The sequence below is a fragment of the Macrotis lagotis genome, chromosome X (genome assembly GCF_037893015.1).
Source record: "Macrotis lagotis isolate mMagLag1 chromosome X, bilby.v1.9.chrom.fasta, whole genome shotgun sequence".
NCBI lineage: Eukaryota > Metazoa > Chordata > Mammalia > Peramelemorphia > Peramelidae > Macrotis > Macrotis lagotis.
The window spans coordinates 642981995-643008027 of NC_133666.1; the positions used below are offsets into that span (position 1 = coordinate 642981995).

The 26033-nt window shown below is 39.4% G+C and overlaps 1 protein-coding gene across 1 annotated transcript in view; it reads right to left on the reverse strand.

Annotated features, from left to right (window-relative positions):
• The window catches only part of CPAMD8 (C3 and PZP like alpha-2-macroglobulin domain containing 8), a 160501-nt gene that overhangs the window by 96319 nt on the left and 38149 nt on the right, over nucleotides 1–26033 (reverse strand). The window contains exons 11-19 of the mRNA XM_074202217.1: nucleotides 25488–25715; nucleotides 18112–18282; nucleotides 16612–16740; nucleotides 10235–10424; nucleotides 8792–8964; nucleotides 8539–8688; nucleotides 6779–6943; nucleotides 5430–5572; nucleotides 3256–3318 (exon numbers count right to left, since the gene is read on the reverse strand). Of these exons, the coding sequence (XP_074058318.1) occupies nucleotides 3256–3318; nucleotides 5430–5572; nucleotides 6779–6943; nucleotides 8539–8688; nucleotides 8792–8964; nucleotides 10235–10424; nucleotides 16612–16740; nucleotides 18112–18282; nucleotides 25488–25715 (1412 nt within the window). The remainder of the gene's footprint in view (nucleotides 1–3255; nucleotides 3319–5429; nucleotides 5573–6778; nucleotides 6944–8538; nucleotides 8689–8791; nucleotides 8965–10234; nucleotides 10425–16611; nucleotides 16741–18111; nucleotides 18283–25487; nucleotides 25716–26033) is intronic.

The following is a 26033-nucleotide window of genomic DNA, read 5'->3' on the forward strand; positions in this document are numbered from 1 at the left end:
TATTCAGGCATTTTATTCAGGAAAGATTTCTATTTGATTCTTAAAAAGGAATGAATAAATCCATCTATTAACAAGATTCCATGAAGCACAATGCACACATTATATGTCATATTGCCCTCCTAGCATCTGATAAAATGTCAGCCCACCATTATTCCATCTGCTGTCTTAATTTCTCTTCTATAAAGACTCACTGACAGACTTTTATTCTGGGGAAGAATAAATAAAGAGCAGATGAACTGCTCAATGTTTTTATATGACAAGAGAATTTCTGGCTTAGGCCTCTGGCAGCCACCATGACAAGAAAAAGACAGTGATGGGAAAGAAACTCTGCCTCAGATATCTTGCAATAGGAGGAAGACACTTCTCTGGGCTCTATTTGGAGCTTCCAGATATTGTTCCTGGACACCTGCAGAATCAAGGCCAGGAAAGAAACAACTGCTCTTTTGAACAGCTGGCAGGTGCTCTTTTCTTCCCCTGCTTTTGTTAGTTGTTTTCAGGTGATGCTGACATCTAGTGAGGTGGAATTAAATGAGAAAGGGCTATGCAAAGCCCCAGTTTGTGCTCTGGAATCATCTGAGTTCAGTGGCAAGACATAGGCTAGGACATCTGGAGGTGACCCTGGATACAGAGCAACCTTGGCCTTTTTAAGCTAAAGTCTATCCCAGGTCTCAGTCCATTTAAGACTTTGCTAGGTAAGAAATGAGGCCAAAACATGGTCTCTTTTACCTAATCAAAAAAAGAAAAATCAATCTGAGGGGGAAGATGCTCAGGGCTTCTGGCCAAAACAGAAACAACTACTATTTAAACACTCTAAGCCATCAGAGCCCAAACAAGGTCAAGGTCTTCCACTGCATTCAGGGCCATCTCCAAGTCATCTTGATGTATATCCTGTTCAGATGACTCCAGAGGCTGGTGACTTTGCACAGCCCTGCCTCATTTAAATCTCATTCACTTGCAAGTCATGACATCACCTTCCGATGTCATTGGCCCTTTTGAAAGACAAACAACTTGTTTCCAGATAGGTATACCCTTTCTACCTTGCCTGGTTTCCTGCAAAATTCCATTTTTCTATTACTGCTTATATATTCACTATATATATATATACATATATATATATGTATATATATGGTTATGAAGCTAATGTTCTGGGCTCTTCGAAGTTTGTGTAAATAAAATCTGCAGATAACTATCTCCATGTCATTTGTTGATTTGATGAGTGAAACCCATACCTAATTGATAGACCCTTGGATCATTTTTTTAGCTCATTTATAATTTGTTTTGCTTATAAAAAACCAAACAGATTTGCAACTAGGTCCATCTAGTGCTGTTTGTGTTTGTTTGTGAAGTGCTGTTTGGAGTTGAGTGTTTCTGGAGTGAAATTCCAGGCAGGTAAGTGATTAAGGGAGTCTGCTCTCTAGAAGTTTATCACCTAATCAAGTGTTGATAGAGAATCAACACTTGTTTTATTTACATAAATGCCAATCTGTGCCCCTAAGAACAGGAAATGGGTAGTCCATTAAGGGCTTCTAATTGTCACCATAAATAAATGACTTGAAGAATTAAGAACCTTAGAGATGGAAGGGGCTTCAGAGAGCATTGAGCCAATCCTAATTGAAGCAGGAATTCTCCCCAAACCACTCCCAAAAGCAGATATCCTGTCCCTGCTTGAATAACTCCAGGGATGGGGAATTCACTGACTTTTGAGCTCATTTGATTTCAAAATAGTTCTGGTGCCTTCCAGTAACTTTCTTTCACCACTTTTCAGGGAGTCAAGTCCTCTCCCTCTTCCACAGGATAATCCATCAGACATTTGGAAATAGTGATCATATTTGTCCTCCGTTATGGGTCTCCCTTTATCTTCCCCAGATTCCACTACTGACTCTTCAGACTTCCTATATCATCTCCTCAGACGCTCTCTCCTTTTCAATTCCCTTTTAAGTGCTGTCTCCTCCCTTTAGAAGGTAATCTCTTGGGGGGCAGGAATTTGAAGATACGTGGCAGGGCAGAAGCTAGAATTCTGGACTTACAATCAGGAAGACCAGAGTCCAAACCCCACCTCAGATACTTTCTAGCTGTATGATTGTGGCAAGTCACAACTTTTTTAGACTTTAGTCTCCTCATCTCTAAGATGGTAGCAATAATAGCTCTTATTTCCCAGGGTTATTGTGAGGATCAAATTTTTACATATGTATATAAATGTGTATCTCTATCTCTATCTGTATCTCTGTGTCTCTGTATCTCTGTATCTCTCTCTCTCTATTGCAAAGGCAGATAAATATCAGGAAGATCTGAATTCCAATCCTGACTCAGATACTTACTGTGTGACCCTGAGAGAGTCACTTAACCTCTGCTCACCTTGGTTTCATTAACTGTAAAATGGGGATAATTGCTATCTACCCAGCAGAGCCAGTGACTGTATGTTACTCCCCTTTCCTTTTTTCTTGTATCTGTATTCCCAGGCTTAGTACTGTGTCTGGTCTATATGTATGCTTAAAAAATGTTTATGGATAACTTCATTGGATATCTATGCTTTTCTCCAGCACCCCCAGTTCCTTTGACCAGGGAGAAGGAACCAAGAATAAAATTCTTTCACTGTCAAAATGATCTAAACCATTTATAAAAAGAAAAGCCGGACAAGATGAAAAGGTGACTAGTTTGAAGTAGGAAGGAGATTGATTCCTCTCAAGTAGAAACTGATACAAAGGAGCTGGAGGGTGCAGACCATTGTCTGCCAAGCCCTTCTCTCTATCTGTTCATTATCCTTCTCTTCAGATGTGACTATAACAAAATAAAGGGTGGAAGGAATCTCCCATCAAAGTTCAGAGCTTCCCAAAATAAAGAGGAAATACAGAGGTGGATCTAGTTAGTAGTTTATGGAATCTTAATCATCTAAATCAATGTTATGAAAACAAAGTGAGGGATGGTATCCCAGAGAGAATTTTTGACTATCATGAAGATAAAAAAATTAAAAAAAGAACATGAAGATTTTGTGCACTGTAAATTGTAAAGAACTCTAAAAATGGGAAGTTGCATATTATTATCAATCTTATTCTTAATTATATTTCACAGTTTTCAGAGGGCCACATTAGTCTTCTCAGGAGAAATGTGGATTGTAAGCTATACTTTATGTTTCTAAAAGGTAGGAAAACTGTTGATTAAAAAAACCTGTTCACTTAGTTCTGGTTTTCAAGTAAATTATGATGATCATATTTTCTCACAAATGCTTTTCATTAAGCAAGGGATGAGACTTAGTACCTGATATTTAGGCAATGCCACATCCATGTTTCAGGGAAGAAAGTCCTTTTTCTCTTCTCAGCTCTGTCAAGGAAGAAAAGAAACAAAAGGGAAAACTTACAAGGCAAGAGCTTACACAGACCTTTTAACTGTGGTTAGACACCCAAGTGAGGACAAGAGAGAAGCGATGGGACTGATATGCAAAGGAATCAAGTGACACAAAGTTTGTCCCAAAATAAAGGATACATCCTTTTCACCAAATGAAATTCTTTTCATATTTTATTAAATAAACATTAAACACAGAAGCCAAAAATTTGAATATATATATATATATATCTCATTTTCAAAAGAAGCTAGGTACATTTTCTTTACATTCAATTAAATTTTGTTCAACATTTATAAAGTACCTATTAAGTACAAGACCTTGAGCTGGGGAATTGATACAAAGATTTAAAAAATGATACTATCTCTTCTCTTAAGAAGCTTCCTAGATGTATGAGACACAAATACAGACAATTAAAAATAAAGTAGAGTATACTGGGTCTATACCCTGCAGAGATGATGAAAAGGGTAAAAATATCACTTGTACAAAAATATTCATAGCAGCCCTGTTTGTGGTGGCAGAGAATTGGAAATTAAGGGAATGTCCTTCAATTGGGGAAATGGGCTTATCAAACTGTGGTATATATATATGTCATGGAACACTATTATGTTATTAGAAACCAGGAGGGATGGGAATTCAGGGAAGCCTGGAAGGATTTGCATGAACTGATGCTGAGCCAGATGAGTAGAACCAGAAAAACATTGTACACCCTAACAGCAACATGGGGGTGATGATCAACCCTGATGGACTTGCTCAGTGTAACAACCAGGGACAATTTGGGGCTATCTGCAATGGAGAATACCATCTGTATCCAGAGAAAGAATTATGGACTTTGAACGAAGACCAAAGATTATTACCGTCAAATTGGGGGGGGGAAGCGTTATATTATTATTTAATTTTACTATCTCATACTTTATTTTTCTTCCTGAAGGATATGATTTCTCTGTCAACTCATTCAACTGTGATCAATGTACAGTATGGAAACAATGTAAACACTAACAGAATGCTTTCTGTGAGGGGGTGGAGAGAGGGAAGCAAGAATGGGGGAAAAATTATAAAACTCAAAATAAATAAAATCTTTCTTTAAAAAAATAGAGTATAAAAGAGACAAAGGAAGAATCTCGACAAAATGCTCTGAGGTTCTTCCCAGTTTTGAGACTCTGGGTTCTGATATTCTGACATTTTGAATAGAAAATCTGAGGAAGAAGAGAATTTTTCAAAAAAAATCTTCCTTTGTGGTATTTTTTAAAAAAACTCTTACTGAGTTTTGGATGCTTTTGAATTTTTTGAAAATCTCATTCTTACTGATTCTCAGTTTTCCTGGTTCTAAATAATCTTGGTACATATTTTATTTGGGCATTCTCTCTGCTTTAAAGAGATTTGAAATTTACAGATTTTGTAATGTGACAACTTCTCATCTTTAGGAATTTTTGTCTTAGGATGACAGACTCCTAGAAGCTCAGAATTCACAATCTCTTGCCTGGATCATTGCAGTTGCTAGCTGCTGGTAGGTCTGCCTGCCTCAAATCTCTCACCACTCCAATCCAACCTCCATTCAACTGCTGATCTTTGGAATTCTCCTCAAGTGCCAATCCAATATTGTCTTGCACTATCCTCCTACAATCAATAAACGCCAGTAGTTCCCTATTTTCTCCAGAATCAAATATAAAATACTGTTTGGCATTCAGAACCTTTCATAATCTTCCCCCCTCCTGCCTTTCCAGGTTTCTTACCACTTACTACTCAACACATACTCTTTGATCCAGTGATACTCGCCTTCTGGCTGTTCCATGAACAAGACACTCATCTCTTGGTTTAAGACATTTCTCTGACTGTCCCCATGCCTAGAACGCTCTCCATTCTCTGTTTTGCTTACTGACCTCTTTGAATCCCATCTAAAACTTCACCTTCTATTAGACTGTATGCTGTTTGAAGGTAGGAACTGTCTTTTGTGTCTTCTTTCTGTCCCCAGCACTGGGCACAGTCACCTGAGTTCCCATTTGTTGAGCACCTGACCTAGAACCAGGGGGCTCAGATTGAAGCTGGCATATTAAAGTAGTATTGGCTAAATGCTTCCCAAACCCCACATTACCTGGGTATGATCTTGGAGTGGGCTGTGCTGCCCAGGGTCCCTGTGTGTGGCTGAAAGGCTGGCACAGCCTCATCTGTGTACATGTCCCCATCCTGTCTGTGGTTCAAGCTTACAGAATCAGTCATGACCACCAGCCCAGTTTCCTAGATAAAAGAAAACAGTCAAAAGGGCTTCATCATTTTGATGACTGGGTTGTCCTCTGAATGATTGACAAATATATAAACCCAGATGTTTCTGTCTTCACACTAGCACTTGTTACAGGGACCCAGAAGATACTGCTGTACAACAAGGTTAAAAATTTTCATATTTAATTTGTTCTAGGATTCAAATGATGACATAGACAAAAGAGAGATGATATATTTGGGGAGATAGTTAACTTGTCCATTTAGAAACTTTAAGTAGACCATGGTTTTCCAACCTTGTAGAGCAAAAGAACACATTGTGAACCTAATAAGATTTTAACCTTTTCTTGAAAGTCTTGTCCTGACACCACCAATGTACTAACCTGGAGTCAGAAGACAAGAGTTCTAGTCCCAGTTTCATCACTTATTAGATATGGGACTTTTGGCACATCAAATCACTTTTAACCTAGTTTCCTCATCTATAAAATAGTTTCCTCATCTATAGAATAATGTTTGTACCACCTTCCTTACAGGTTTTATTTGGAATCAGATAGAGATAACAATTGGAATGTTCATGGCTATATTAATTCCTTTCCAGAAATGAGTTCTTCTGAAAGAAAAATCAGCAAAAAAAAAAAAACTAGATTAAAGTCCAGATTCTTTTCAGTACAACAATTTGCTGGTGGCAGTTGCCATACAAAAGCAGGCAAGAAAGAGTCACTGAAGATGTCTGAGCAAAGAGATGACATGACCAGATCCAGGACTGAGGGTATTAATGAATGAAGAAAAATGGATTTGGACATGAGGAGGGAAAACCTGTTAGGAGCCTCCTGCCACACCTCAAGCCAGGAGTAATGAGGGACTCTATTGGGATGGGGAAGCTAATAACGAAGAGAGGGGGCAGATATGAGCAATGCTAGGAAAAAAGACTGAACCACCAAAGGCATTTTCCTTACAACTCGTGAGATGGGTAGTTTTAAGGATGAAGAAACTTAGTCCCAAAGGGAAAAAATGACTTGTGTAAAAGACACGTCAAAACCAGAACCCAGACCATGGTTTTTTGTCTTCAAGTCCAGTGGTTTTTCCCCACAAAATGTTAGCCAAATTTTCAGCTCCCATTTCTTCCTTTAATAAATGATGCTTGATATAGTTGTTAACATCTTAGCCTGATATTTTTCAGAAAGGCCTTCTGGAAGGGGAGGAGAGGGAATGGGCAGCATTGCTTACAGTAAATGCAAATCGTGAGTCTTTTGCAATATCCCAATGCCATGGGAAAATGGAGGAGCGCCGACGACGTCGAGGGGAGGACATCCCCAGCCACCAGAAATGCCCATCTTCCTTGGGTGTCCCAAAGGTATCAGAAACATCATATTCTGTTAATTCTTGAAAAACCTGTATGCAACCAGGAAGAAGGAATAAGAGAAGAGATAAAGAAAACAAGAGAAGTAGGAAAGAAAAGAGGAGAGAGTAAAGGGATGTTACTTTTGATAACTATCTGAAAATTTTCAAAAAATACTTTTGACCCATTCAATTCTATTATAAAACATAACACAGCTCTTCTGTGCCAGGCACAGGGTGAGGCCCTGGGGTGACAAAGGCAGTAATGACACAGTCCCCAGCCCCACCCAAGAAGAGTGGGTTCATAGACAAGTCCCAACAAGGTAATTAGAGGAGAGAGATATATTAAGGAGAGGGTCAGGATAGACCTTGAGTAGGAGGTGGCACTTTGAGAACTGAGCGTTGGAGTCAATTAGAGGTTCTGAAAAGCAGAGACAAGGAAGGAGGCCATGCTAAAGGGCCAGGAAGCCTGCTGTAATGATAATCACTATGTCTCCCAGGGCTTCATTGAGGGAGGTGGGAGCCATGGAGCTTTGGCAGAGCCTTCTAACTTGGAAAGGTCTCCAGAAAGAAAAATTTGTTTATGACATAACCATCAGCCTAACAAAGTGAAAAGAGACTCACCATTAGGTCTGGATCAGGTTGATCACCATAGGGTACAAGTAAACTATGTCCCAGAGGTGCTGTCATAAAAGTGAGCAGAGCAAGTACTCACAAAATCACTGTTCTTTGTAATATTGAAGTAAGTAATTCATGGAATCTGCGATCTGCATCAGTGGAGAGATGGTCTATGTTGATAGATAGCCACAGACCTTTCCAAATACTGAAGTTTTAGATGTGTTATACTAGGCGGTAGGAAGGCTAAGGTTATAGTATTACATAGCAAGGGAGATCAAACACTTCTATATAAGGATAAGATGAGAAAGCTAGATAATAACACAAAGCTGATGAGCAGCTAAATGGTGCAGTGGATAGAATTCTGGGCCTGGAGTCACGAAGACTCAACTTTGTGAATTCAAATGTGGCCTTAGACACAGGCTAGCTGTGTGACCCCAGGTAGGCTTGCTTCAGTTTTCTCATCTGTAAACAAGCTGGAGACAGAAATGACAAACCACTCCAGTATCTTTGACAAGAAAACCCCAAATGGGATCATGAAGAATGGGACACGACTGAAAACTGATTGAAACAACAACAAAATTAGAAATGTGACACATGCTAAATGAGTAGTACAATCTGTGGATATTATAAGAGACTGGCACAGAGAACTCACTTTGGGGTAGATAGTCAAGAGCTTAAAAGAGGTAGATTTAAGATGACCCTTAAAGGCTACAAATGATTCTGCTAAGTAGGGAGAGCATTCCCAGTGGGGGATACAATCTCAGGATAACTAGGAGGAGAAAGAATACAAAATTTGCCCTGGGGACAGTATATGAATCAATTTGGATGAAATATTGGCTCTGAGAGTGGAATATCAGAAGATGGGCTGAAAAGGAAGGTTGGGGCCAGATTGTGAAGTGCTTTCAAAGCCACAAGGAGACCTTTGGGCCTCAGCCTGCAAGTCAGAGCTGTGCAGACTGAGCAATAAATGGTGGTTGGTGTTGACCAACTGAACTTCAGCAGCCCTCAGCTTTAGGCCACTCCCTCCTTACCTGGGCAGGTGTCAGCTGAAATCCTGTCTTCAGGAGATAAATACTCTTATCGACAGTCCCAAGACAAACACAGCTTCCTTTAGCACCTCGGACCTTCACATCCACAACATCTCCAGGTCTGGTCTCATTAGAGGAATACATCACTGAAACCTGAGCACAAAGACACTTTCATCTCACAACTAACAGGAAACTCTAGCCCCACTAAAGGAATGTCACTCCTTCAATTTGCCTTCCCACTCTGAAATCTCCTTACTTCATTTTCAAATGAGGCTTGGACTGCCAACTGCAGACTGTCTGTGACTCCTTCTCCATTCTCCCTTACATAGTAGGCCAACAGGCGGCTGAGAGGAGCCATGCTGGGGGTGACTCGAAGATGTAGGTATGTCACACACACCTCAGCCTCAGCACCTGGGGGCTCTGGAGAAGCTGAGAAAGATATATTTTGTTAAAAATCCAAATTATTGAATACCAAACTTGGCCAGAAAACTTGAAGGTATTAAAAAGACAGGGATGCAAAAATGAAATCCCGCAAGCCAGAATACCAACTCTAGTACTAACATCTTCTGGCTGTTTGATATCAACCTTGAGAAAATATACTTTCCTAGTTGAACCTAAAGCTCCTAGTCCCATCTCTAGGAATGGATAATTTTCTTCTTCCTGAGATACACTTGAACTGCCTTTGAGCTAAAATGTCCCATTTCTACTCTCCCTGAATTTCTGCGAGTCCTCTTTCTGAATAGAAGATTCTAGGACTTGAATCATGAAACTTAACTAGGAAAATGCTAGTTCTGATTACTGGACTCTCCACATCACTTCCTTAGCTGTGTATTCTAGTAAAAGGGAGGAAAAACTATACACACATACACTATAGATAAGGTGTCTGTGTAGTATCAACTTTAATACCTGTACTTCATCTGTTCCAAGAAACTCTCACACATCATCATTCTCTCTCATCAGACCCCATCGATATTTATCTGTGGATACCCTACCCATCTTTCAAGGCCCAGCTCAAAGTTCATCTCCTTCAACAAGTCTTCATAGGTCCCCAAAAGGGAAGTGAGTTCCATCTCACTCAGGCTGTAGGGAGAGGAAGCTTTGGGTTTAGAGTCAAAAAATTCTAACTCCATCACTGACTGGGTAATTCACTTCATCTTTCTGGCCCTCAGTTTACTCTTCTATAAAATAGGTATGATAATATACGTAGCATCTACTTCATAGGGATGTGTAGAAGAAAGCATATTTGTTCATTTTCTCTCACAGGAAAGATAACTTCAAGCTCCTCAGAACTGAAAGTTATTCTGCACATGACCAAATTCCAACTTGTGCCATATTTGTCTGTCTGCCCAGACTGTAAGCCCCAAAAGGGCAGGGACCAAGCTTCATTTTCCCTAGAGCTTATTATGCGGTTCAGCTTAATAATAATACTACTATGGGGGAAGCAATGACCAGTGAGGGATGAAAAGAACAAAGGCTTAGAGGATAGGCATTTAGGGACTAGTATGACCTCCTGGTTTAAATTGATTGATGTTAGAGAATGTTAGGTAGTATTTTTGAAAAGTTGATTGGGCCCAGACTGTGTGTGTGTGACCTGACTACTTAACCATAGACTATGGACTTGCTCCAGTGGTATTGGGGAGCACTGAAGATGTTTGACAACAGTGTAAGGTTTTAATTGCTTCATTGGGACTGTACTCACTTGTTCCTGGGAGGTGGGTTACAAGGCTGCTCTGGTCTGAGGAAGGTGCATCTCTCTTACTTCTTTGCCGTGTGACATTGGCAGGCTGCAGGCCTGACTGCACAATGTTGCCTCGTGATGCAACTTCATAATATAAAGTAAAATCACAAGGACAGGTGGACTTTACAGGAAAACGGACTTCATCCCCCACCTTAGGGAAGAGACAGCAGCTGAGAGGGAACCTGAGTTATGCTAAACAGAAACAGATGATACGAACACACCGAGATGTCAATGACCCTGAGCCCTCCCAAGTCCCCAAAACTGAGATGTCCAGAGGTGGGCAGAGACACCCTTTGCTCCCTGTTCACTTTGCCTTGACGGAGCCGCAGTACCCGAAGCTGAGATACATGAAGGAACACAGCACTGGGGCACCGTCACAAACGAGGTCTGAGCTTTCAAATGGACTCAGATCTGAGATCTATCCAGAGGACAGAGACCAGAATGCAGAACAAGAAAATAGGATGTGTAGACTAGAGGCCTTAGGTGGATTCATTGGCTTCAAATATTTGACAAGCTACCATGTGGCCTATGTGAGCAGGGTGAGGTCTCTAGGGAGACAGATTTCATTCCTCAGTTTAAAACTTCCTAACAATCTGACTGATGATGGGCTGCAAAAGGATCTCGCATTCCTGCCAGAAATACTGGTCCTGATGCTCTCTGTGGCTACCTCTGGGGCTTACAGCCAATCAATCTGTTTTGATCAGCTCTGTGGCTGAAAGTGGTTTCCCATGCAGCTGTTAGGGACATCACGGCCACAAGATAATATGCCTTTTGCTGTTTTCAGGTTTCCTTGTGTTTTATGGGGATTGCCCCCATGCTCAGGGCAGGAAGGCAAGATGGGAAGGAAGGAGCCACAGAGCCCAAAATGTGCAGCAGGAAGAGACTCCAGAGACATCGAGGTGACTGCCCTTGCTCTTGAGATGGGAATGCTGGAATCCGATGTCAGACCTCAACTCAAGTCCTGGTCCTGTCACTCCCTCACTGGTGTGCTTCCTTGGACGAATCAATTGATCTAATCGCTAATACTTCTATAGCTGTTTCTCTGTGACAAGCACTGGGCAAATGTCACCTCATTTGATTCTCACAAAACCCTGGGAGGCAGGTGCTATGAGGACTACTACTGTATCTGAGGCTGGGTTTGACTCAAGGTCTGCCTGACTCCAGGGCCAGGCTCTCTCCATGCGTCTACTTGGAGTCTATCAATCTTGCTGATTTTTCATCTTCATTCTTTGTTCTTCTGCTCCTCTTCTCTTAGATGAGCATAACAATTCTAGCCTGCCCTATCTCACGGGGCAGTTCTAGGGATTAGAAAAGATGTTGCAAAGCCCACAACTCTCACTGATCCCGGCCCTCTTTCTTTCTCTTGGGATCTGTCTGGGTCAGAGGTTTGGGAGCCCTGAAAGTTAGACATTGCAGAAGTGTGAGAAAACACTAGGAGGAAGGAGAACTTTCAGAGCTGTGACGGCAGCAGCTACTTCCTTACTCCCCCCTTTATAGCTCACCTCTCCTATCTCCCTTACTGCATTAACACAAATGAGATAATGTGTTCAATCACAAATGTTTATCAAGTATCTACTAATGCAAGTGGCTACACTGGGTGTTATTTGTTTAAAAGTTGTGTAAATAGGGGTGGCTAGGTGTCCCAGTGGATAGAGCACCTGCCCTGGAGTCAGGAGGACCTGAGTTCAAATGTGGCCTCAGACACTTAATAATTACCTAGCTGTGTGGCCTTGGGCAAATCACTTAACCCCATTTGCCTTGCAAAAACCTTAAAAAAAAAGAGTTGTGTAAATGTCAGCTACTGATTTTAAGAAAATTGACTGGATAATTTCACATGTATAACCTATATCATATTGCTTACCATCTGGGGCGGGGAGAAGGAAGTAAGGAAAGAATTTGTATCTCAAAATTTTAAAAAAATGAATGTTAAAATTGTTTATATATAGAGAGAGAAAAATAAAGTTTATTTTTTAAAAAAGAAATCTGACTTGTTAAATATACTTTGAACTTTAGAAATGAAAATGATAAAAAGTAAATAATATTAAATTATGGAAGAATAGATTTTCTTTTTTTTTTTCAGGGATCAAAGAAAATCACTTTATTTTGTTTTCCACTTCCAGAGAGAACTGATCAACTAAAGTATAAATCGAAGTATGCATTGTGAATATAAATATATATATATATATATATATATTCAGTAGACTCTCATTCCCTCACCTCTCTCTTTCTCCAATCTTATTTTAAAAAATTTATTTATATATTTATTTTGAATTTTATAGTTTTTCCCCTAATCTCACTTCCCTCCCCACCTCCCACAGAAGGCAGTCTTTGCATTGTTTCCATGGTATGAAATGATCTAAGTTGAATGTGATAAAAGGGAAATCATATGTGGAAGGATAGATTCTTAAAAAAAATACTCTTAGTGATGCATTTTTATACCTTTTACATTACAATTATTTCCAGTTTGCTCCCCTCACCCTCCTTACTCATTCCCAAATGAGTCTTCTCTTGTAAAAAAGAAAGACATGTAAGAAAAAAAAACACCTCATGTAGCTATGTCATTACATCACATGCAACATTCTACACTCACAGTCTCCTCTTCCCCTTTTCTTGAAAGAATTGAATGGCATATATTTTCTCATCTTGTCTCTAGGGCCATGATTGGATATTATAATCACATTTGGCTAAAATGATTTCATTTTAGTATGAAATTAAAGACTTTTAAGAGTTGGAAGAACCCTTAGAAGTCATCTAATCCATCCTCATCAAATGGTCATACAAAACAAAAAGAGTGCCCATTATTTAGAGAATGGCTAAACTAAATGTGGGTCATGAATGTAGGGGAGCATTATTGCGCTGAACTAAATGACAAATATGACTAGTCCAGAAAAACTTGGGAATGCTCACATAAACTGAAGCAGAAGGAAAAGAGCTGAACCAAGGGGACAATTAACACAAAGACCAAAGAACTGGGAAAGAAGCAAGTCTGCATGATTTCAGAACTGCAACCAAAGCAATACCTTTGGTTATGCTTTTTCAGAAGATGAATGATGAAGCCTGCCAGCCTCCATCTCTTGATAGAGGAATGGGGACCTGCAGGTACAGAATGAGATTCACCCTTTTAGATAGGGCCAATATGTTGGTTTGTTTTATTAGAAAGGAGGATTTCTTTTTGTTGGGGTTAGGGTGGTCAAAGGGACAAAAAAAATTCTTAAAGAAAGAGTATCAACAGATAGTAGTTCAAGTTCAACACTGGTAACAGACTCAAAGGCAACCCATTTTGTTTTCAGATATCTCTCACTATTAGAAGTTTGCCTACCTATTAAGACAAATTATGATCCTGTAACTTTAAAGCCACATGAAAGAGACCTACTCTCTATTCCATATGCTGGTCAAAGAGAAGCAGGGAAGGAAACAGAAGAGGGATCTGAAGACAAGACTTTACTAGCCCTTAAGAGTTCTAGTCCAGAAGAAAAGCTACTAATAGAAAAGGTTCTAGTTCTATCTCTCCATTAATCAGTTATGCAGATCTGGACAAATCATACACTCTGGGGATTTTCAGTCTGATTCTCACCTGAAAAATGAAGGTGTTGGATAAAACGACCTCTGAGGGCCCTCCCAGCTCTGACATTCACTCAAGCTGTGATCATTAATATACCTGGGACACATGATCCTAAATCCTAAGGAAGTCATGTGAGAAATGCTTTACATCCTAGAGTTCATAGGATGACAACTTCAAAACTGACCCAAACACCCTAGGACTTTCAGATTGGAAAAGAGAGAATAATTTTATTTGGCTGGAAACTCAATTAAAAAGTTATCATGTGAATAATTCATAGAACAGTGCCTCCTAACACTAATAAAGTTTCTGGATGAAATGATGGAATTGTTTATGCAAAAAAGGTTTTGGATAATTGGAACACACAGTAACAGGAGCTAAAGAGCCTCTGTTCCCACAGTTGCAAGAAAGACCTTTTCCAACTTTCCCACAGTGGAATTGGTTTAAATCAGAGCATAATAAGAACAATGTGTCCAGCTTAGCTGTGCAGAATCTCATTTGTGTTTCCTTCCCAAGGAAGTCCTGTAAAATACAAACTACCCATTCAATTCACGTAAAGGCAGCAGATAGAAAACCTTAATTGGACTGAACTGACCCTCACCTTCAGATGAGCAGCCTCACATCTGGGCTTTGGCTTCGATGAATATGAAACATCATTCTTAAGATACCAACAGGTGCCATTTGTAGAGATTTGAAGTCTGTAGCAACCAGTTATCAATATCAAGCAATACCTTGGCCGGAGCCCAAGGAGAATCTTGAGCACAGGCTCTCTGTGAGGCCGCCGATGAGGGACAGAGCATTGAGAACAATGGAACTTTGCCCCCTTGCCTGACTCACGCAATGGAGAACCCATTGTAAAAGTGTACTACACAAAGGCAGCATGGGATCCCAGCAGTTAGAACTGGAGTGGGATGGGGCCTGTGGGGTCATAGAGGTGTGGGGAAAGGACACTCCATGGGAAATGCTACTGCAAGCTCTAAAACTAACTTGCTTGGTGACCTTTGACATGCTGGGCCTTAGTTTGCTCATTTACAAAATTAGGGGGTCGGACTGGATAATCTCTAAAACTCAATATGCTGCCATGGGAATTCTGGATTTAGATGGGTTCAAGTCCTGACTCTGTCACTTATTTATTCCCCAGGGGACCTTGGAAAATCATTTATGTTCTTTGGGTCTCAGTTTCCTCATATATAAAATAATAGAATTAGATGATCTCTAAAAACCCATCGCATCTAAATATATGTTCCTAATTCTTTGAGTTTCAAAATTCCTGAGGCAGTAAAGAAAATATTGTCTTTGTAGACAGAAAAATTGCTTGAGTTCATCTTAAAGCTCTCACATTTATTAACTGTGGAAATTAAACCTCCTGGAGCCTCAGTGTCATTCCCTGTAAAATAAGGATAGTAAGACATACCTTGCAGGATTTTATGAGGATCAGATAAAATAATGGATGGGAAAATACTTTTTGACCATGAAATACTTGTAAATAGGAGCTGCCCTTCCCCGTGTCTTTTTTCCAGTGATGAAGACGAGTCATTTTCTGTGGATAAGCTAATGACTCTTTTCTACAAAGCTAAGGCAAGTCTACAAAAAGTCCTCTAAGAAACAAGATGCAAACTCAAAACTCTGAGCTCTTGCCTCGACTTTCTTACAACTTTGGGAAAGGGTTCTCTGTCTTCAGCAGAGATAGTCATTGACTATCACCAGAATGGAAGAGCCATAATACCAGAGCCCTCCACTATCATCCTCTGTCAGTGTCTGCCAATGATGATGGGAAGAGGGCATGTCCTGCCAAGCCAGAACCCATTGCTAGACTGTGTACAGTCTGTTAGCAAGAACCAGATTAGCAGATGCAGAGAAGCACTTTACTCAAATCCTGGCCCCAGGAAAATGAATTTGTCAGTCAGGATGACTCTTCAAAGGCTGGATCAGCCAATCCAATAAAATTGTAATCCTTTTAAAGTAGCACAGTCATAGAATCTGTGACCACAAAAATCATCTAGTTTAGCCCCCACTTCTAGATATATATATATATATATATATATATATACACCATGCCATCTCCTTAAGATGTGTAGTGTTTGGCAATGTACTTCTTTGAGGGACAGTCCCTTCTCCTTTGGGGTAAGTAGTTATAATCATTAGGAAACTTTTCTTTACATTGATGTAAAATCTGCCTTTAGACCTTCTTCCCACTGCTCCTAATTTTGTCCTTAGCAGGACAGCCCTGCAGAGAGCTGAAGATAGTTTATATTCCCCTCTAAGTTTTTTCTTCTCTATACTAAACATTCTCCCTTCCTTTAAACTAGTAGTCAGCAAACTACAAAATATAAGAAGCATTCTCAGACTAGGGTAAGATAAAAACAAGTGGTGGCTCAGCTTTGGCCCCAAATCTGGCCCACAATTTGCTGACCCCTGTATCATATGATCTCTGGTTTTCTCATGATCTGGTCACCCTTCCCCCATTAGCTCACAAACTCCTACTGGTTGAGATTCTTCCTAAAATGTGGTGCCCAGAAATTTGCACAGAGAGGGCTTGGCTCTCACCTCCTGTGTCCTGGGCCCTGGGCTTCTCTGAGACTATTTTGGCTTTCTTGGTTGCAGTCCACTAAAGGCCCCATGCTGTGAGCTTGTCCTTCTCAAAGAACCTTAGTACAGGCCTCAGAGAGACTTCCTTCATTTTAGACTTGACACAAGAACTGGATGTTATATTTATCCCTGATAAATTTTTTCCTAATAGTCCTGACCCTATCATTCTAGAGTGCAAGGCAATCCTTACCTGAAAGGATGAGTCAGGAGCCTGGAGCTGGAGGTAGCATTTACTTGGCGAGTACCAGCTGCTAATAGATAAATAGTTGGGTAGATATTGGTTCCCAGCAGGTTTTCCATCAATTGCTAACACTTTTGTCTGAAGAAAAAATACATTTGAATGTTATGCCCATGTTTTCCAGTCACTCTCCTGCCTCTGTTCCTGTGATCTTGCTGATATTCCAGCTTCCAACCCAATGATTCTTCCACATTCATCCATCGAAGACTAAATGACCCAGATCCAGGAGTAGTAGCACCAGAGAGCCATGGTGGAGGCAAAAGTCTGGGGCTGCCTCACTCAGCGAGGTCTCATTCCTCTGACATGGACTCACACCCTCACAGTAACTTCCTACTCATCACCAAATATGACGTCCAGATTTGGGGTCCTTTCCTGTGTGCAAATGGCTTCATTTAATTTTTACATTTGCCAGGCTTAAGAACCATCCCATCTCCTAAAAGGTTCACAACTGCTCGGTGTAGTGCAACATGGACTCAGGGTCCACATCTTTTAAGTTCTTAAATACATTCTCCCTGCAGCCAATAGGGAATGTTATTTGAGGATGACTCTCCTCAATTTACTCTGAATGTAAAATCAGCTGTGAGGGCAGACATGTGGATATGATTCCTGCTTTAAACTCATTCCTCAATACAAACAACTTGATAGTCTTTCCAAAATGTGCTGGAATAGTCATGTGAAATCATTCTCTCTCTCTCTCTCTCTCTCTCTCTCACACATACATACACACACACACACACACACACACACACACACACACACACACTTTCCTTAAAATCCTTAAAAGCCACTCCATCTCAAAAACAACCAATGACCCAGCTCTCTATGTCTATGACAGAGGATATATTGCATTTGATAAATATGATTCTTGGAGTCTGAACTTATGTTTTCACTGATACAGAAAACTCCTGGTAAGGAACTCTTTTTTTTTAAAGTTTTTTTTTTGTAAGGCAATGAGGTTAAGTGGCTTGCCCAAGGCCACACAGCTAGGTAATTATTAAGTGTCTGAGGTTGGATTTGAACTCAGGCACTCTTGACTCCAGGGCCAGTGCTCTATCCACTGCAGCACCTAGCCACCCTAGAACTCTTAACAGTGGCACAGTAGAGAGATTCTTGGACATGGAATCAGGAAGACCTGAGTTCAGATCCAGCCTCAGATACTTCCTGAGCATGACCCTTAAATTCTATTTCAATTTCCTCTTCTATAAACTGGGGGTCATAACAGCATCTCCCTCCCAGGGTTGCTGTAAGGGTCAAATGAGATAATAATTGTAAACTACTCAGCACAATGCCCAGCACATGACAGAAATTTAATACCTGCTTGTTTCCTTCTTTACACACACACACACACACACACACACACATTTAAGTGTCATATATAAATACCCCTCTAGATAAAAGAGCCAGAGTTTAACATCCCCTTACACTTAGGCCTAAAGGACAAGGTTGACTCACCTCCAGCCAAACATACTGAGCAGTAGGAGGGATTGTGGGGATCTCAAAGTTCACCACACCTCCCTGAGAAAGTAATTCACTGGTATAAACATTGTCCTTTGGAGTCAACTCAGCTTTGATTCGGACCAACACCCCACTGGCGGGGCTACCATCAGGGTAAGATGCTTCCACCTGGACAGTATTTAAGCGTCAGATCATTTAGGAATGAAGTTTAAAAAAATAACATAATTAAACAGTGATGATTCAAGAAAAGAACAGTCAAGCACATGAGAATATGGACTAATGAGACAGTGTGATGAGGGGAAATAGTTTGGGACATCAAACTCCTCACCTGTGGCAGAGAGCTGATAGGTTGTTGGTGTGTAGGAGACAGAGATTCTCAGATATGACCAATATCTGCTTGACTATACTTTCATGCTACAGGGAGGGCTTTTGGTTTTTGACAAGAGACGGGTGTGGGTGTCTGTGTGTCTTTGTGTGTGTGTCTGTCTGTCTATATATTGTAGGAGGGAAACTGATTAAAAAAGTCATAGGGACATTAAGATTAAAAGCTAGAAGATACTTAGAGTTCACTTAGGATAGTTTAATTTTACAGATTCACGATTAGGAATAAGGGGCAAATTATTGACTAAACAAGGGAAACAGATGATCATAAAAAAGAAAGTGGACCATTTTGGGGTTTTTTTTTTGCAAGGCAGTGGGGTTAAGTGGCTTGCCCAAGACCACACAGCTAGTAATTATTAAGTGTCTGAGACCAAATTTGAACTCAGGCACTCCTGACTCCAGGGCTGTTGCTCTATCCACTGTGCCACCTAGCTGCCCTGAAAGTAGACCATTTTGATGATAGAATTTAAAAGTTTTTTCAAAAATAGGTCAATACATAGAATTAAAAAGGGAAATAGCAAAAAAAAAAGGTTTTTTTATTTTGCAGTAAATTTCTCTGCTAAGGGTCTGATATTCAAAATATATGGGAAATTGATACAAATATATAAGAAAAAGAGCCATTCTCTGAAAGATAAATGATGAAAGGTTATGAACAGGCAGTTCCCAAAAGAAAAAAATGCAAGTTTCAATCTTCACTTGAAATACATAATTCAAATCACTCTAAATAAGTCATGTACAAATTAATACAAATCTAAAGTTCTACTGCACACCTATCATATTGGCAGAGACTACAAAAAAAAGAAAAAAGCAATTGTTGAATAATTGATCTAATCATTATGGAAAGCAATTTAGAACTAAATTCTCTCAAATTACTACCATATATATATGTGTATATATATATATATATATCTTTGGTCAAATGATACCAGTATGAGGCATATATACCAAAGAGAAAGAGAAAAGAAAAAGATCCATATGCCAAAAGTATTAATAGCAGCACTTTTCTGTAGTAAAGACTTGGAAGTAAAGCAGGTGCTCATTAATTGGGGAACAACTGAACAAATTATAATACATGAATGTAAAGGGATATAAAGAATAGAATCAGAGAAACTTGGGAAGATGTATGTGTACTGATACAGAGTGAAGTGACAGAACCAGGAAATTAATTTCTACAATGATACTTTACCAAAAGCTTTGTAAAATTTAGGTAATATATCTGTTATTCTTTCTTCATCTATTAGTTTATTAATTATGCAAAGTATTTAAATATGCAAGTATTTTAAAGAAAAACAAATTTGAAAGACCTGATCAATACAATAAATAATTATACTTCCAAAAGTTTAATGATGAAGCATACTTCTTAACCGTGTCATGGAACCATTAACAACTGCTCTTTGAATGCAGACATCATGCCAGTTTTGAATTCATCCAATTATATTGCCATCCTGCCCACTTATCTCTGTCTTCTAGAATATTGGTGCAGAAGGAGATATATATTTTTAGATATGACCAGTATCTGCTTGACTATATTTCCATACTACAGGGAGGGCTTTTGTTTTTTGGGCAGGAGAGGGGTGTGTGTGTGTGTGTGTGTGTGTGTGTGTGTGTGTGTGTGTGTGTGTGTGTATGTTGATGGAACATTTAAAAATACACAAAAGAATAAAGGTAAGTTCTGAAGGGAACACGGAAAAGTAGGGTGGTGTTGGCACTATCACATTAAAATAATATATGCTTTTAAAAAACCCCAAGTTGCATATGACAAATTCATATTTTTATGTATAGTCATTTTTCTGTTTTGTATATGAACATGTGTAAATGTTGATGTTTACAATAAAACATTTAAAAATTGCCTAAGGTCACATAGATTCTAAGTAGCAGAGCCTGAATTCAAACCATGATTCTAAATTTAGTGCTCTTATACCACATGATTTTATCAATAGATGTAGTCTTAATTTTTAAAGTAAAATTAAAACATTTATTTAATATGGTTTTTAATTTAAAACTTTCATTAAATACCCTTTAAAATCAGAAACATAGAAGTACAATTGTTAATGTGACAAAACTGCAAATGTAAAACCAAAAGCTAGTATTATTTGTAATGAAGAAACACAAAAAGCTCTCCTTATAAAAAAAATTTTGAAAAGCTTTCTCATTAAATGTAGACATAAAGTAAGAATATTCCATCTCTTCATTATTATTTAATATATTCTAATAATGACAATGGTAGTAATAGTAATAACAATAGAAATTAGTAAGCCAAAGAGAAAAGGGATGAATGAATAAAAAATATATATTAAACATTCTATGCTAAGGATTAAATTAAGACTACAAACAGAAAAACAAGACAGCCTTGCTCTCTAGAAGCTCCTTTTTTTTTTTTAGGTTTTTGCAAGGCAAACGGGGTTAAGTGGCTTGCCCAAGGCCACACAGCTAGGTCATTGTTAAGTGTCTGAGACCGGATTTGAACCCAGGTACTCCTGACTCCAAGGCCAATGCTTTATCCACTACACTACCTAGCCGCCCGAAGCTCACTTTCTAATGGGAAGATGACATATTTATGAGATTTATAGCTACAAATCAAAAGAAAAGGTCCCATGCTCCTTAGGGGGCAGCAACAAAGCAAATAGAAGTGGATATTTTTTTTAAAACATTATTTCTATTAATAGAAACATTGCTTTCTCATGTTGAACTATTTGACAACTATATTGACTTCATTAATAAGAGCCTTATTTTGGGGGGGGAGATCTTCAGTAGCTATGATTGCTGAGGCAAGAGCTGCATCACCTATTACTTTATCAGCAAATAGGTCTGAGTTCAAATTTGACCTCAGACACTTAACTAGCTGTTTGACCTGGGCAAGTCACTTAAACTTGTCTGCCTCAGTTCCTGTAAAATAAGTAGGCAAAGGAAACAGCAAACTACTCCATATCTCTGCCAAGAAAACCCCAAATTGGGTCATGAAGAGGCAGACATGCCTGAAATGACTCAACAACAATACACTAAAAATACAAACTTTAACTTTATCTCTTGTTTTGTTTTTTTTTTAAGTTTTTGCAAGGCAAATGGGGTTAAGCGGCTTGCCCAAGGCCACACAGCTAAGTAATTATTAAGTGTCTGAGACTGGATTTGAACTCAGGTACTCCTGACTCCAGGGTCGGTGCTCTATCCACTATGCCACCTAGCTGCTCTAACTTTATCTCTTACACTAAAAAGGCTGATTTTTTCCTCACAAATTTCCCAAGTGCATATCCTGACTGAACTCATGATTAGATTTATCCTGGTATTCCAGTCTATCAAGACCTTTTTTGTATTTTAGCTCTGTCATTCAGGGTTAATTCTCCCTTCCAGCTGAATGTCATCAGCAGATCAGAAGAGCACACCATCTCTGCCTTTTATCCAGTTCACTGATAAAAATGTTAAAGAACACAGATCTCTGGAGTTCCAATGGAGATCTCCTGCCACCTTGTCATGGAATCATTAACAACTGCTCTTTGAATGCAGACATCATGCCAGTTTTGAATTCATCCAGTTGTATTGCCATCCTGCCCACTTATCTCTGTCTTCTAGAATAGTATGAAATACTTTACCAAAAGCTTTGTAAAATTTAGGTAACATATATCTGCTGTTCTTTCTTCATCTATTAGCTTATTAATTAGGCAAAGAAGGGAAGGAGGAATTAGGCTGGTTTTGAATGAACTGGTGTTGTTGAAGCTTCATTGCTTTTCTTTCTAAATATTTACCAAGCATCTTTTTAGTGATCCTTTCTTGAATTTTCCTGGGAGCCAAAGTAAACCCCACTGACTCATAATTTGCTGTGTTGTTCCCTTGACTTGTGTTAAAATTGGGATATTCTTATCCAATCTATTATCTTCCATGATTGTTCAAATATTACTGACTGTAACTTAGCAATCACATCTGCTGGCTCTTTTGGTCCCTAAACACATAATCTGTCCAAGTTACTTGAATTCATCACTGTTCCCTGCCATCTTCATAACATGCTCTTGAGCTTCAGAATCCACCTCTCACTTCACCTACTGCCCTGAGCACCTGGGTTTTTACTTGGGGGACCTTCATCATTTCTAGCTGACCCAGACCCTCTTAAATGCTTTTCCTGTCCATCTTCATGGCATGCTACTGCAAAACTACTGTTCTTCTGTCTTGATTGCTCTGGGAAGGGAAATCCAATTACTGTAACTACTCCTGGGAAGAACTCAGCAAGCACCTCCTTCAGCACTTCACTCTCCATTTCAAAATCTTCTTCCCTGGTTAGCCTTCTCTATATATGTTGTTGTTCCCTATTCCTTAAGGCCAAGGACTGCCTTGCTTTTTATTTTTATCTTCTAGCCATATAAAGTTTAATAAATGCCATTTCATTTATTCATTCATTAATTCATTGAGTACACCTGTTTTCTAACTCTTTCCTTATTGAAATATAGACCTTTGCTGATACCCCAGGGGACAATGATTCATGAAATCTGGGAGGAGGCACCCACTTCCACTGGCAGTTATTAGACTTGGATTCCCACCCTTACTTCCTTATGGGAACAAAAAGTAAGAGGGCCATCAATGAACAAGAAGCAGGAGCTGGAGAAAAACCATCATGAAGAAAGAAAGGGAACTACCTGAAGGAATGGAAGGCTAGCAAAGGCTAGCCTGTTGTGGATGGGAACTGAGCCACTAAAATCCATTCAGACAGGAAACTGAAGAAACTCAATTTTGTTCCCCCTTCTCTTCTTTCTAGCAAGAGGGCAAGCACATTGACTTGGAATCTGATGCTTCCTCAGGGCCTGGGAAGTATTTGTCCTTGTGTGTATTTAAAATTTTACTTTGCCATTTTAAACCAGTAGAAGTGATAAAAGCAGTTAAGTAAATGGACTGCTAAACTGTATGCTCCTGCTCCAATAGGTTATTGAAGGGAATGACCAGGAAAAAACTGAGACAGGTGAAAGATTTAAAACTATTAGGTCTGCCCTGTGATTTCTGGCAAAGTATTGCTCTTTGTTTATTTGAAAGTTCACCAGAGCAGAGAGAATACAATCATTGAGGTTTCTCTGGTAATACTAATTAATTCACCCTGCTTGTATTTATCCCTAATTATTTATCTTCATTTTCTATCTTCTGCACCTTTTTCTTTAAAAACAAAGTTGGTGGGTAAGTTATCTGTGCATCAAAACCTGAGTCTTCTGACAAATCCTATTTTTCTTCCCCTTAGAATTGCTTTCCTTTGTGTCTTCAGACTTTCTTTCTAGAGAATCTACTATTTCTCCTGGGCTTTTGTCTCCTGAGGCATTTTTTATCCACAGTAGGGATCCACCTATCTTTTATCTGAAACTATTGGAATCAGCTTTCTCCATATCTAAGATTCTTTCAGACTGAGTCAAGATTTCCCATTCTTTATCAAAAACTCTAAAAGACAGTGGTCACTTCCCCCCATAGTTCCCATCATTTTCACTTTGTCAGTGAGAATCAGATCCATAAAAGAATTTTCCGCTGTTGGTTCCTCTGTATTTTAAAATGTAACAGTGGAAATCAATCAATCACCCAATGACTTGATATCATGGTACCATAATTGGGCAAGAATACTTGCCCTGAATCAAATTAATAAAAGGTTCTAAATAGATCCAAAATATTCTTGATTAGTTTAGGAGTTCTTAAAAACCACTGGATGAAATGGAGTGTCTTACACAAGAAATATATTTGCATTCATTGAAAACATCTGATCTTGCCCTGTGGGCTTGAATAAAACCAGTAAGTTAGTTTGCACTTGAATTTTCTGAACATTGAGCAGCTTAGTCTAAAATGACCAGTTAAATGACCCTGGGCGAATTACTTAACTGATCAGCTTTAGTTTCCCTATCTGTAAAATGGGGATAATGCACTTGTCACACAGATTTGTTGTGAGGATAATATGAAATATTACATATAGGCTATGTAGAGTTGGTGGTCTTTCAAGCAAGGTTGGGGGTAGGAATATATATGCTATGTAGTGTTGGAGGCCTTTCAAGCAAGGTTGGGGTAGGAATTTCTTAGGAGTGCTTGGAAGTATAGAGGAGAGGAGCTTGGCCATATTATTTCACTGTGAGGATTATGATTGTCCTTCACTCCAAGAAAACCATGAAATCATAGAGAGGTGATGCCATGACAAGCACGTGAATTGGATTTGAGTGAGGGGGATGTTGTGCTAAGGCACCAATCTCACTGTCTCCTTCAGAGCCATCTAGGTCCAGAGGCCAGAATCAGGATGACTGGAAATGGCCCTGCATGCAAGGCAATCAGGGTTATATGATTTGTCCACATAGCTAGTAAGTGCCAAGGGTTTGAGGCTGGATTCAAACTCCTGTCCTCCTGATTCCAAGGCCAATGCTCTACATGCTATGCCACCTGTCTCATATCCAAGGCCATCTCCAGTCATCCTGATTCATACCTGGCCCCTGAATACAGATGGTTCTGGTGCTGGTGACTTAGCACAGCCCCCCTCACTCAAATCCAATTCATGTGCTTATCATGGCATCACCATGGTCTTCTTTGAGAATAAAGGACAAATAACATCTTCCACTGTGACCAGAGAAAGGCCTTGTCTTTTTGTTTCTGTTCTTGTTTTATTGGCTTTTGCAAGGCAATGGGGCTAAGTGACTTGCCCAAGGTCAGCTAGGTTTTTATTAAATATCTGAGGTCACATTTGGACCCAGGTCCTCTTGACTCCAGGGTTGTTGTTCTATCACTCCACCATCTAGCTGCCCTGACAACTAGTCTTGAAATCAGAATGACAAGTTCAAATCTTGCCTCAGTCACTTATTAACGGTATGACCCTGAGCAAGATTTTTAAGTTTCTGTAAAATGGGAGAATAATAGAACTTATATCCCTAGGTTGTTGTAAGGGATCACATGAGATATCTTTGCAAACCTTCCTTAAAGCTCTAAATGAATGAGAGCTATGACTATGACCTTATTCTGTCTTAGTACCTTAGAACACAACTTTATCAAGAACATACCTTTCCTCTGTAAGGCAGACCGGGTTTGAACTGCTTTCGGGTATCCTTGCTATATTTGATCTCAATAAGCTGTTTCTGCACAGGAGTAGAATCATCAAATGTAACCTGCTGACTGCCATCAACACTGGTCACTGTGGCCCAAATGTTGACATTGCCTCGAAAGTGCTCTGGGACATCTGCTGGCATCATATCCTTCACACACACATCAAAGACCGCAGAGCCATGTATCTGCATGGAGAGTTGGGAAGGAAATGTTATATATTCAAACAACCTTTGGTGAAACTTTCCCTTTCTTCCAGGGTCTGGTACTTTGTTTCTCTTGGCAAGTGGGGGGGGGGGGGTAAGCAGAATGTCAAAACCAAGCTAAATCCAAAATGAAACACAAATTTACAAACATTTGTCTTTAATAAAACTTTAATCTAAAAACTTAGTTGACAGGAGTGGTTTGTTTAATCCAGAGTTTTATTTATTCTATGAATAGGAAACCTCTAGCCCATGAGTGAGACTGGACTGGGGCTCTTTCATCTGGCTCATTAGTTCATGCAA